General features: G+C 40.9%; 1 protein-coding gene across 1 annotated transcript in view; it reads right to left on the minus strand.

Annotated features, from left to right (window-relative positions):
* IQGAP2 (IQ motif containing GTPase activating protein 2) overlaps positions 1-13455 on the minus strand; it is a 274080-nt gene that overhangs the window by 115770 nt on the left and 144855 nt on the right. Inside the window, exons 4-5 of the mRNA XM_045796437.2 lie at positions 11065-11142; positions 7648-7724 (exon numbers count right to left, since the gene is read on the minus strand). Of these exons, the coding sequence (XP_045652393.1) occupies positions 7648-7724; positions 11065-11142 (155 nt within the window). The remainder of the gene's footprint in view (positions 1-7647; positions 7725-11064; positions 11143-13455) is intronic.

A 13455-nucleotide genomic window follows, 5' to 3' on the forward strand; every position in this document is an offset into this window, starting at 1 on the left:
ATATTTTTTATCTGGCTTCAATTTTCAACATTTATTGCCTCCAATGTTGAAGCTTCAATTATTAGCTTTTTGAAAAGCCCCACTTTTCACCGTGTGGGAGTTTTATAACGACTTTCTGCGTGGGAGGCACTTCCAACCAGATCACTCAGAAGGGCAGGTTACTGTGTACTCATCCATTCTTCCCATGCTGAAGAGAATCAGCCACAGCAGCCCACTCCTTCCCAAACATTTAAATTCAAATGAGGCCATTCACTACCTGCAGCGCATAGGAAATCCAGAGTCTTGATCTTAAAAGAAGAGCCTGTCCAATATAAAAAAAACACCAATTTCTTGGAGCTCTTCGACACAACTTTTTAAGCGCCTTTCGTGCCTAAGGGCCAATACAAAGTGCGAGGGCAATTCCAAAGGAAGCCAAGGACACGAATGTCACCATCGCTTAGCTTCCCCCAAATAAGAAAGTACTTGGTGTGAAATAGGGAGGCTCTTCTCACACCAGAGGGACAGCACACTCGTGTAGCTTAGAGGGGCCAGTTACAGAGAGGTTGCCCTGAGGTAGCAAAAGCCTCTCTGGCCCATGTGCTCCCATTTGTACAAACAGTATCAGTTCAAGTTCAGGAAGCAATACGGTAAAAAAACGAAAAACAAAAAACAAAACACCAAAAAACAAACCTATCAGGGCTTTTCCTACTACTTTCAACGTACACATTAAAAGGTGCAGTAGTAATGAAATGCAAACTTACAAGGTAGGAGCTGAATTTATTTCAGCTTTTCTGGATCAGATCCTGTGCAGTTCACTTTATGGTGTGGCCTGTGAGATGAATGCTTACAAATCCAAGCCTCAGGCGAACCAGAAAGACCATGGGAGCAGCATCCTAAGACCCAGATCCTGGCTGCAAGACCGGCCCCATCTAGATGTGGAACTCTGAGCAAGTCACATAACCCACTGCTTTCAGTCCCCTCATCTCTGAAATGAAGACCTGGACAGAAGTAACTTCTCAAGGTCTTTCCAGTTTTGAGGTTCCACGATTTCGCATCTTAAAACTTCCTAAAATTAACAGCTGAGAGGCCTATGCTCAAGTTGGATGCTGTCTTCAGTTTTCTTGGTAGTAGGCAAACGCATGACTCCCTTCTGAGGCCAGTGACGAAGCCGGTAACAGCCCAGGACCCGGTGTCACACAGCCGAACTCTGCCATGTACTAGATGTGTGACCTTAGTCTCTCTGTACCTCAACTTCCTTCATTAGAAAATGGGATTATTAACAGGATGTACCACATAGGTATATGGGGAGGATTACATGAGATTGCACCTGTAAAGTACTTTGAACAGTGCCAGGCATACAATTGTTTGCTTTCATTACTACTATAATCCTTGTTAAATGATTCTGTCCTTTATTAATAACCAATTAATAATAATTAACAACTTCCTAAGAACTAATCCAGGAGTTTCTGCTTATTCAACACAAAGAACCTTTTACTATTTTCCCTCACGAGTACCATGTTTCAAATAGTTTCATCCAGAGAGCTAAATTATTTTTCCATCTTAATCATATACATTCCTGCCAGTATCATGTCAAAATCCAGTGTTCTTCACCTAATATTCAAGCAAAAATAAAAAGAATTCTGAGGCACCCTTACCAGCTAAAAACTTAAAAATATGAACTCCAGAGACTTAATTTGGCATCAGGGCTGTGTATGTGCTGTGTTCGGCGACAAGGCATGGCTCACGATCTCGAAGAGCTTACAATTGAGTTGGACAAAAAGATGGAGTCCTGATACTATTTCAGGATAGGAAGAGGAGGAGACAGTATGGTCGAGAGTGTGGGGAGAATTTTGAACAAGGAGCGATTTGAAAGCTACATAAGGTATTATCATCCTTCTCATCTTAATCCCGAATACTGCCGTCTCCACATATCCCTCCTGAGACATAAACGCAGAACCTGCCCTCTGGGTTAGAAACTCTGTCTAGGGGGCGCCTGGGTGGCACAGTCGTTAAGCGTCTGCCTTCGGCTCAGGGCGTGATCCCGGCGTTATGGGATCGAGTCCCACATCAGGCTCCTCTGCTGGGAGCCTGCTTCTTCCTCTCCTACTCCCCCTGCTTGTGTTCCCTCTCCCGCTGGCTGTCTCTCTCTCTGTCAAATAAATAAATAATATCTTTAAAAAAAAAAAAAAAAGAAACTCTGTCTAGGAGGCTTATTTGTAAGTGCAAGCATGCTCTCTGCCAGACCCGCCATCAGTCTGGTATAAGCCAACAACCAGTTTGTTGTTGTTGTTTTTTAAAGATTTTATTTATTTGACAGCGAGAGAGAGAGCACAAACAGGGGAAGCAGCAGGCAGAGGGCGAAGCAGGCTCCCTGCTGAGCAAGGAGCCCAACGTGGGGCAGGATCCCAGGGCCCTGGGATCTTGATGTGAACGGAAGGTAGACGCTTAACCATCTGAGCCACCCAGGCATCCCATTAACTGGTTTTTTAAAAGGTTAAACCTCCTTAGGGCATAGAGCGTAAGACAAAGAGAGTTCTGGATCCAAGCCTGAGGGCCAGATACATAATCAACCTGGTAAGCAAGGCAGCTGCCTGCCTGCAGGTGTGCTGTAGAGGGGCCCTTCTTCCCTAAGCAGTCAGTTCATTTGGAACGACAACTGGTTAATCGGGAGTGGGGTCACCAGAGCCATTATCACAAATGCAAGCCCCAAATGTGTGCTATTTGCGGCACCATCACTGCATTTGAAAACATGACTGCTGGGGCAGTCGGGCCATGATCTGCAGCAGGAACACCAGCCACGAAACAGAGGGGAGGCGGCTGATCTTCAGCCTGCTGTTGTCAGTGCCTTAATGGTCCAAGAAAGTTGGTACAGTAAGAAAAGCAGAATCCAGACCCCTAATCTATCAAACGAGAAAGATCATTACGCACATATGACTTGCAAAGGATTCCTGGGAGGGGAGATTATTTCATGTCTCGAAGCAGAAATAATTACGATAGGCCTTGAACATCCTGTTGTGACCACAAAGCAAGGATCTTTCCAATAATGTCAGGGACAAATGCTACAAGGACAAAGGCGCTGGCCCCAAAGAGCTCCCGCTGACCAAAGTAAATCAATCTGATCCATCAGAGCAGAAGATACCAACCCTGGTTAAGTGTGTGAAAGGCCAGGAGTTCACAACCATCATCAAAAGAGAATGGTACAAAGTGTACAGAAAGGAAATTATAATACAAATTGATAAAGTAAGACATGGATAATTGTGCTGATTTTAACAAGATGGGACATGTTATTAAAATACAGGTGCTTGGTTTTTTCTATATCTGTCCACGGAACATAGATATTTTTATACTCTTTATATTATACTTATACCGTAAGAATCAAAACCAGGAACTCTAAGCCAGAATGTCATGGAAAACCAAGGAAGTGACCTAAGATAAGAAAGGCCTAAAGAACACACAGAAACAGCCAGGTGGGAAGAGGGTCTGGCACTGACAGTCACATCATCATCAAGCAGACAGAGGATCCAGAAACACAGTCTGAGATGATCAATCAGCCAAATGAACAATCTACCGAAGAACATTAGGTAGAGTCAATCCTTCATCTCGTGGGTGAGAAACCTCTAGAATGCCCAACTAATTTCAAGAAAACATTCAAAAGGCATACCTAAGCTTTTAATAATGTTAACAGATCAGGCCAATACATCATTATGACAGGACAATGGGTTATTTAACACTGGCCAAGCGAGACTTAGGCGGTCAATCATTTCTGGGGGATGAGGCGGTGGGGGCCAGAATGAAAATAAAAACCTACCCGGAAGTCATATACTGAAAATTATAAAGGTCTGACTGATGCCTGGTAGCCAGGGTCTGACTCACCTTGGGGGAAGAAGCCAAACCGGGACCATGTGCCGCTTGACAACTGACCAGTCAGAAGCCAGACCCATAACCCAGGCAGGTGTGAAGGTCTTTGGTTTCTGGTGCCCTTATGATCATGTCAACTCTGGCTAAGGGTCAATATATTATAGTCCTGGGCTGAGTCAAAATTAGTGCATCAATAATTAAATGAGTGAAACTTGCAGTGTGGATCTTTCAGAATGGGTTTAAGTGTGTTAAGGTGGTAATGATACCTCCGGGTATTTCACCTGCCCTTTAAGGTATCTCAAGTGTCAAAATATCAGTCCTACTAAAATTTTTCAACTAATTTCATTTTTTATTTTTTTATTTTTATTTTTTAAAGATTTTATTTATTCATTTGACAGAGAGACAGCCAGCGAGAGAGGGAACAGAAGCAGGGGGAGTGGGAGAGGAAGAAGCAGGCTCCTAGTGGAGAAGCCTGATGTGGGGCTCGATCCTAGAATGCTGGCATCACGCCCTGAGCCAAAGGCAGACGCTTAATGACTGCGCCATCCAGGCGCCCCTAATTTCATTTTATAACCAATGTTTAAACACTGAACTGTTGTTTCATAAATTGAGCAACGAACGACATGCAAAAAGTGTTCTTCTCCAGTTAAAAAATCATTAGCAGTAACTTGTTAGCAAGGCTCTCACTTCTTGAACTGGTTTCTTTTCATTGCAGACTTTCATACATTCCAAATGAAGCCACAAAAAGAAAACATGCCAATACACGTTTTAAGTGCAAATACACCAAAAGAGTCGCAATATACTGGTGTTGCCATAATGGGTACTTTAGCTAGCTTTTCCTTTGGTATATCTTCCAAGTTTCCCAATTTTTCCCACAATGGGAATTTAAATATTTTATTTTAAATAAGAAAAAGGTAAACACTTCTTTGGAAAAAGAATGAGGTCACCTATCACTGAGGTGAGTCTTTCTACAGGAAGCAAAGTATGAGGATTTCCCCTGGGGCTGCTGTGCTCACACTCCCTGGTGGCATTTCACTGAGAACATCAAGCTGCAGACAAAGGGAGCAATGAGTGGCAAGCAACAAGACCAGGGGCAGAAATAAGAGTGAAAAGCTGAGGACCAGGCCAGAAAAGTGGAAAGCAGATACAAACAGGAAGCAAGGGTGAAACCCCAGAGGATCTTAATGAGGTTGTTAAGGCCAAATCAAGAAGACAGGGAATAGAAGACAAGTTGGCAGGACTGAGAGCTAACACTGCAGATCACACCAGGCCCGCGGGCTGGGGTAGCGGGAAGGCAGTGCCTGGGTACCTGGGAGATCTTTCCACCTGGTTTCTGATCTATACTCAGAACCTTTGACCTGCCCAATTCCCTGTCCGGTAATGATGACTTTCTACACCAGCCATGTTGCTGTATCCCCAGCCAGGATCTAATGGCCAGACACGTATGTGTTCATTTCCAGCATCACTTGTAATTATCCAGTGAGAGGGAACCCACTTACTGAAGGCTACCCAGCTCCCAAATGTGTCTCGGTCAACAGAGCAGAGTATCAGCCTCATTTGAGTAACTGTATTCTAAACCATTGAGGGAAAACGTTTTGATAGAAAAAACTTTAGATATACTTGAGACTTCTCAGTTCTATACCAAGGAGAAGTCACGCGTACGTTTAGGACAGAGAAAAGTGAAGGAGATTCTCCCAGGGGATGCTGTGTATTAAGTCAACAGCTTAAAGGTCCTACCTAAGGTCAGATTTGGTGAGGGGCAGGCTCAAGAGGAATCTCTGGAATGAGTAATAGTAATGGAGACTTCCATGAGTAATTGCATGACTGCGAAAAGCAGTCCTAGAAAATATCACCCCAACATTCGCATACAAGTGGCAAGAGTAAGAAGTTGCCTTTTCTTCATTTCCCAAGCTGCTGAAGCCATTGTTGAAATGATCACAAACCATTTGTAAGCCTCAGTGCAGTTCTACATAATTTCTGTGGAAGAACAGTGACATCACTAGAAAGGAACTTAGCACACCATTTCTTTTTAAGCAGCTTAACATTAACACCCCAGGTGTCCGCACTGGGAAATCAACTTAAGCTTGTCCAAGATACTCCAAGAGCATGCCACAGATTTGGAGATTAGCACAACGATGGGTGGATGTGATCGTGACAATAATGAATGGGAGCTGGCTTAGCAGGTCACAAAAGCAGTACTAGGTGTAGTGTTAAGTGAACATTCTAAGCTCTGAAAAATATTTGACAAGGAATGTTGGGCAACACATTTGAAAATATTCCTCGAGACAAGCACTTTTGCACAGAAAGCTTTTAGAAACGCTGCTGGCATTATGATATACTAGCCACACATGAGGAGGCAGGCAGAGAAGTGATCCCGCCCTCAAACCCATTCTAAATTACTAGAATAAAAAGAAATCGCAGTAAGGCGCCTACATTTGGTCTGTATTTCTAGCAACTGCCATCTTCCAAAGAAATCTCATAAGTACCCATCAGGGGGAAAAGTCAAATTATATGACATAATCAAAATTCTTTTCTAGTAGGCCGCAGTGCAATGAATTATTGTAGAAACCTTTTCCTTTGGAGAGGAAAAGAGCCAGGAAGAAGTTAATATAAACCTCTACTCAGAAGACTCTGCCAGGAAAATGACTTCTAGTGATATAAACATAAGGCAGATGTTCTAGAAGAAATTTAAAATTTAATTAGACATGAAGTCTTCCAGCCATTACCTGCATGAATGCAAGATGACAGCCATAAACCGGATTTTTAGAATCATCTTTTTACCATCTAAAAATAACGTTTCTTCCAGGTGAGTAAGATAAAAAATGATCTGTGAACTAGCACAATTTAAGCGTTTTCAAAAATTAAGTTATCGAACAATTGCTTTAAATTAACGAACGATAGTATCTTGGGGCGCCTGGGTGGCTCAGTTGGTTAAGGTCCGACTCTTGATTTTGGTTCAGGTCATGATCTCAGGGTTGTAAGATTCAGCCCCGAGGCTGGCTCCATGCTGGTCATGAAGTCCGCTTAAGATTCTCTCTCTCTCTCTCTTTCCCTCTGCCCTTCCTCCTCTCCTTCTTTAAAAAAAAAAAAAAAAAAATGAACATATCTCGATTTGACTAACTCAAAGCAACTCTTATGTTTCTTCTTTTTTTTTTTTTAAAGATTTATTTATTTATTTATTAGAGAGAGATAGCCAGCGAGAGAGGGAACACAAGCAGGGGGAGTGGGAGAGGAAGAAGCAGGCTCCCAGCGGAGGAGCCCGATGCGGGGCTTGATCCCAGAACGTTGGGATCACGCCCTGAGCCGAAGGCAGACGCCCAACGACTGAGCCACCCAGGCGCCCCTCTTATGTTTCTTCTTTACCCTTACAGTGCAAGTTCTATTGAGCAAAGTCAAAAGAAACTATCCTTATATTGGACTTGATTAGTTTATAATAAGAATTGAAGCAAAATGATAACTTAAGAGTATCAAAATTAAAATGACCATCAAAGCTGCCCATTTGATGTATTTTGGCTATTCCCTGAGATCCCTAGAAGTTTCAACTTACATCTTCTCGTTACACTTACAGATCTTTCATTCATTTTCTGGTATTCTGTTTTGAATTAGATTTAAAAAATCAAAAAAATATTTTCCCAGTTCAAGGACCGTATTTACGTGACAATTTAAAAAACTTGTGCCAAATTCAAAACAACACAATGCAGTTAAAGTTCTCCAGATTATTTAAGTAACTTAAGATCCCTCTTCTAAAAGAGAAACTACAGGTTCATTGACATCTACTTCTTCGACTCTTAGCTGTGTCTTTTTCCCCACCTCAATGCGTGAATGCAGTATATCATTCGCGGTATATTTTTCCGGTCATAGACATCTGTTGTTTCTGGATAAAATATCTGGAAAACAAAAGAAACAACATGTTTTCTTATGTTTTGCTTTGCACAGTTATTTTAAATCTCCCAAATGATGCTACTTTGATTGTCTTTGCTGTACTTATTTAAACGTAGAGGAACCCCTCTCCGTTGTTGCTCTCTTTCACTCTACAGGCAGACCCATCGGTGCGTCTGGTCCCTTGACAGCACGCCTCCTAGGGGGCTCAGGAGGGGGGATTCCCAGGCGGCCACTGCAAGGAGGCTGCATCCACAGGGCTAGGTGGCAATTCCACTTCACTCGTGGCAAGCCCAGTCAGGCTCTGCTCTCTGTACAGGGTCATTCCTGTGACTGCCTACAGGTACCCTAGCCTGAGAAGGGTGTCCAGCTTACAGTGTTTTACTATAACGTTAAACACCTAGCGTTGCACTTGTGTAAACAGGTATGCACACACAACACACACTGATGTCATTTCCCGCTGGATGGAACACATTTTACCAAATAAAATCTGGAAAGTAAATGAGGTATGAAAGAAACATTACCTATAATCTCACTTCCTAGGTTGTTTCCACTAGCATTTTGGTATATTTTCTTCCAAGGTTTTTTCAATATGTGCCTCTGCCTTTTGTATGTCTGTATGTAATACTGTAACCCCAGTAACACTACAGTACGGTATTACTGTAGTACTATAGAACATGACTGTTGTCCATCCCCTTCATTATTCTATTAGAACATTATTTCTAATAGATGTTTGTGATTCTTTTATCTTTTTGAACGATAATTTAAGCCAGTTCTCCAAGGCTGAACTCCCCCCCATTTGTCCCTATTAAATTTGTCCCTATTACAAATCACTGCAATGAACATCCCTGCATTTCTGAACACCTGATTACTTTTTTGGATAAACACCTAAATATGGTGCTACTTAACTAGTAAGTTTCAACGCTGAGGCTTCTAATACACATTTATACCACCTTTAAGCCTGAAACTAAAAGCTTGATAAGAAACAGATTTCAGGATAGGGCACCAAAACTCTCTGTTCCTAAGCACCAAAAAATGAATAATTAGGCTTGAAGCTTCTAAGAAAAAGATAAGCATACTGGCATTGCTGGCTTTCAGTAGTTCTTTTATAAAAGTTGCCATAAAAACTAAAATTATATCCTCTATCATATGGTAGCACTTGATACTCAAGTGCAATTTTCTATTGGATGTTGAAAAAAGCTGAGAGAAGAAAGCAGCGAAGTTTCCTCAGCCACAATGTGTAGCCCCTGAGCACTTAAAGAAACGACCGCAGCCTAGGAAACTTCGAGGGTCTTTTCAACTTTCCCTCAACACATTTGCTGTTACAGCCTCGATCGGAAGAGGATTCCCAGTTCGGAAGAACAGGACCAGGTTTCAAGGTCTACTGGGGAAGCAGAAGAACCCTACAGCTCCCCACTCCTTTTCAACAACTTTCTATATTTCTTTCTATCTCTCCATATGGAAATGTGTACTTATATAAATATTGCTTCATTTCTTTTGCAAACTCTTTATGAATAGGTCTTCTTATGGCAATAAGATGCGATCAATTCACAGAGTTGTCCAGAACATTTTATTCATCACTGTATCCTCAGCGTTAACACGATGCTGAGCACGGAGTAGGCACTTAATATTGATAAGTGAAGACATTAGTAGTCGTCAAATACATCCGTCAATTCAGCACACTATTGCTGTCTCATCCCTGCAATGTAATGTATCAATCACTTCACAAAAATCAGTGTTAAAACAGCATCTGCTCTACGGATCACTTATTTGGCTTAAAATTATGGAAAACCTGGCCCAACACACAAAATTTGAAAAGGTTTAAATCAAATCTATGAAACAAAATTATCCTAATTTAAAGTATGTTGACTCATACAGAAAAATTCTATTTGAATTTTTTTCTTTTGTTATTAATCTGCTTACTACCCAGTCAGTACTTGCTAAATGACAACCCAGAAATATGAATTCTATATTTTAACTAGTGCCCAGATGGGAAGAGCATTTAATGTTCTGGGCATTTTAGGAGAAGGGAAAGTAATTTCATTAAAAATGGAAGAAGAAATCAATATTGACTATTTTGAAATAAAAGAAGCGAACTAAATCAAGTATAACCTCAAGTAGATTGAAAATAGGCATTTATAATTTATATTAAGGAATCCTCTGTTTTTGTTGTGGTGCGGTTGTTAATTCAAACCCGGATTAACAATACCACCACCAACACAGGTCTTACATCAGTAGCCTGTCCCCTTGCTTTCAGGCTGGACCACTCGATATCATTTCTTCAAAATAGCTGTACCTAATAAGCTCCAGAGAGGAGTGAACTACGATACCTACAAAAACCTGACTGGTCTCAAGGGCATCATGCTTACTGGAAGAAAGACAATCTCTAAAGATTCCCTACTGTATGATTCCACTTCTTTAACATTCTCAAAATGATAAAACCATAGAGATGGAGGACAGATTAGTGGCTGCCAGGGGACAGGGCTAGGAAAGGATGCGATGTCAAGGCCTACTCCTCTGTGGTATCTGTATCTTAACTGTGGTGGTGGTCAAATACATTCATGGCATAAAACTGCACAGAAACACACACGCAAATCATTGCATATAAAAATGGTGAAAACTAAGTTAAGGTCTGTAGCCTTGTTAATAGTAACACACCAACGTCAATTTATTTTACCACAGTTACGAGATGTCACCACTGGGGGAAGCTGAATGAAGAATAAGCACATATGTACTATTCTTGCAACTTCCTGTGAATCTAAAATTATTTCAAAAGAAGACGTTTAAGAAATCACTCTACAATTTCTAACAAATGTAATTATTTCCTCATTTCCTCTACTTGTCTATTTGTCTCTCAGGCTTAAGTGTGCCCGCTCTTTCAATTTAACAAGCTCTGAATATTTGCTGAGTTTTATTTGGGACAGCTATTTCAAGAGGAAGAGCTAGAACCCTCTAGCTTTTAACATTCAAAGTGATAATATGATCTATAATAATACTTTATAAATGCGTTTGTCATTATGATGTACAGTGATACAATATATGGTAGTATAATACAGAAACTGAAGTAAAAAAGGAGGTGGCTATTTTAAATTAACTATCTACCAGCTGAAGCTTGTTGTGACCTTGTGAATTTATACAGGACATTAACCTAGCTGTTCTCCATACTTCATTCTGAGTTCCTGCCATATATTACTTTGTACAGGCCTTTCCTATTTCTGTGTAGTCCTCACATTTGTCGTGCCTGAGGCAATCAGGCCATCTGCCACATTAACATATCCCAGTATGCCCAATCTTTTTTCATAATGAGGTGTTCGCATGACCCCTTTTGGCTTCCCAGTTCAGGCTTACCTTGGGTAGACCAATAGACTCCATTGCTCTTAACCACTGGACCGTATTATCTGTGTGTCGAAAATGAAGGCCGGACTTCTAGTGTGGGGGTGGGGGGGGGAGAAGAAGGGACCACACGAAAAGTGAGTCATCTGTAGCAACTTTTTTTCATTAGCAGGCTGTTTTCCAATTGTATTTCTCTTAAAATAGAATTATTAAATCATAAAACAACTGGAGACACAATGAAGAAGACTGGACTATCTCAGCACCACTGTTTGTAATGGACCATTCCGGTTTCCACAGTTCACATATTTGAGGTAATTCTGCACCAGAATTTCAAAGACCATTTAATGTCTAGCACATGCCTAAGGATGTTTTGTGAGACGCGTGTGCACACGCACGCACGCACAGATATACACACACGGTGTCAAGATTTTGGCAACTATGGCTGAGAAACCTAGCAACTTCAGGAAAAACAGGATTTTTAGAAGACTAAATGCCTTTTTCCTGGTTTCTGGTTCTGCCAAAACCTTTTTTTCTGATCATGAATAGGATTTCTGTAGAAAACCTGGAAAATGTAGAAAAATACGTAGGAAAAAAAACAAAGATGGAAACAAAAACCACCCCACAGTTCAGGGGTAATTTCAGTATTTCATCCTCCTATCATTTAACCCCAATTTTTGCCTATGTAAAAAGTAAACCTTCAGTGGAAATGTTTTACAAGACCTTTTTCTACACGTACAATGACAGCAGGCTTTCTATATCTTCCACTCTTCTTTACAGCCTTCCTCGGCCGTCATTTTTTCCCTGCCCAGTCTGTAACTGTGGTAACCTTTCCTGTATCGCATCAAGTTTTATTAGGTACGAAATGTTGAGAGCCTTAATGCTACCTTGTATTTTTAATTAGTTAAATGAGTAGCATAATGTTATGTATTTTTTAAATTTTAATATATGTAAAACAGCAATTATGGCAAGTTTCATTATATAATATTCAAGAGTAGAAAATCACATTCAGAAAGCCTGGCTCTTCCCATCTTCTGTGACCTTCCACAATCAAATAGTCTATGTAACAGAAAATACGTTTGTTGCTGTTAGACTTATACTTTATAAAGTATAAATCAAATTAACATTAGACAAATGTTTATGCCTTTTTAATAGTGGTCAGACTGAACTCTGTGTGTCAAGCACTGTATGTAAATTATCTCTGATTTTCAAAACAGTCTGCAAGGCAATTATCATTTCCCATTTTTTTAGAGATGAAGAAACCTAGGCCAAAAAGATCAACAAATTTGCCTAAGGTTAAAGAGGTGTTAAATGGTTGAGCTGAGATTCAAGATGAGGTCTCTCTGAATCTGAAAACCTTCCTTGTGCTAACATTCCCCAGGGACAGATCACAGGACCTAATGATGGTGGGATTATTCTTTGGATGGAAAAAATCAGCCCTTACTTGAAATCAATAGAGGGAGGAAAGAGTGGGGGAGAGGGAAGGGGAGGGAAAGAGGAAGGAGAAGGAAGAAGAGCAAAGGGGAGAGAGAGAGGGAGGAGGAGGGAGCCCAGAGAATCAAGAGCCAGGCGGTACTGTCTGAGGGTGACTCAGAGTAAACAACTTCTACAGAATACAAACAATTCTCAGACACAGCCACTCTGTGACCATGGAGGCACAAGATGGAAACAATCCACAATCACAGCAAGAGAGAGAAAAGGACCCTAGGCACCACAAAGTAACCAAATGTCCCGCTGTTCTAAGATGAGCAACTGTTTTGATGGATGACAGTCTCGTCCCTTATCTATCTCTTCATCTCCTAGATAAAAATTACTGAAACACCACATTGACTCTGCTTCCTGACAACTCCCCAAAGATAACTGGTCCTTGCTTCCCTAATCCATATTAGAGTCACCAGTACAAGCCCAACTCTACACTAAGCCCTTATTCTCTCCTGCTCATAGTCTCATGGGGATGTACTTTTTTCTTGCCACACAAGTTAAATAAACTTAATTTTGTTGAGCCCTTGTTTGAAGGTTGGTTTCTGGGCAGTCTTCGCCTGATGGGCTTCAACCATCCAAATCATGAAACAGACAACTCCACCCATTTAGTGGTCTTATTAGCTAGGTAACCTCTGGAAAGTTACCTATCTCTTTGAATCTTGGTTCCTCAGCCATAAAATGAGTATACAGTATGCTTCTTTCAGTTGAGATGAATTAAGAATACACATAAAGCAGTTAATTGCAAAGAGCACCTAAGAAGGCAATAAATATTAGCTATTATAATCATTATACGCTGTAAGACCAGGCTTGCAACTTTTATCCACTTAAGGTCAGAAAAAGGTTTAGTGCTTCATGTACGAGGCACTGAAGGAAAGGGAGGTTATTTCAGTCCTATTTCTGCAGTAAACGAAATGACAGATTTCAAAA

Source organism: Ursus americanus, chromosome 5 (genome assembly GCF_024610735.1).
Source record: "Ursus americanus isolate L20-20 chromosome 5, mUrsAme1.1.p, whole genome shotgun sequence".
Taxonomy (NCBI): domain Eukaryota; kingdom Metazoa; phylum Chordata; class Mammalia; order Carnivora; family Ursidae; genus Ursus; species Ursus americanus.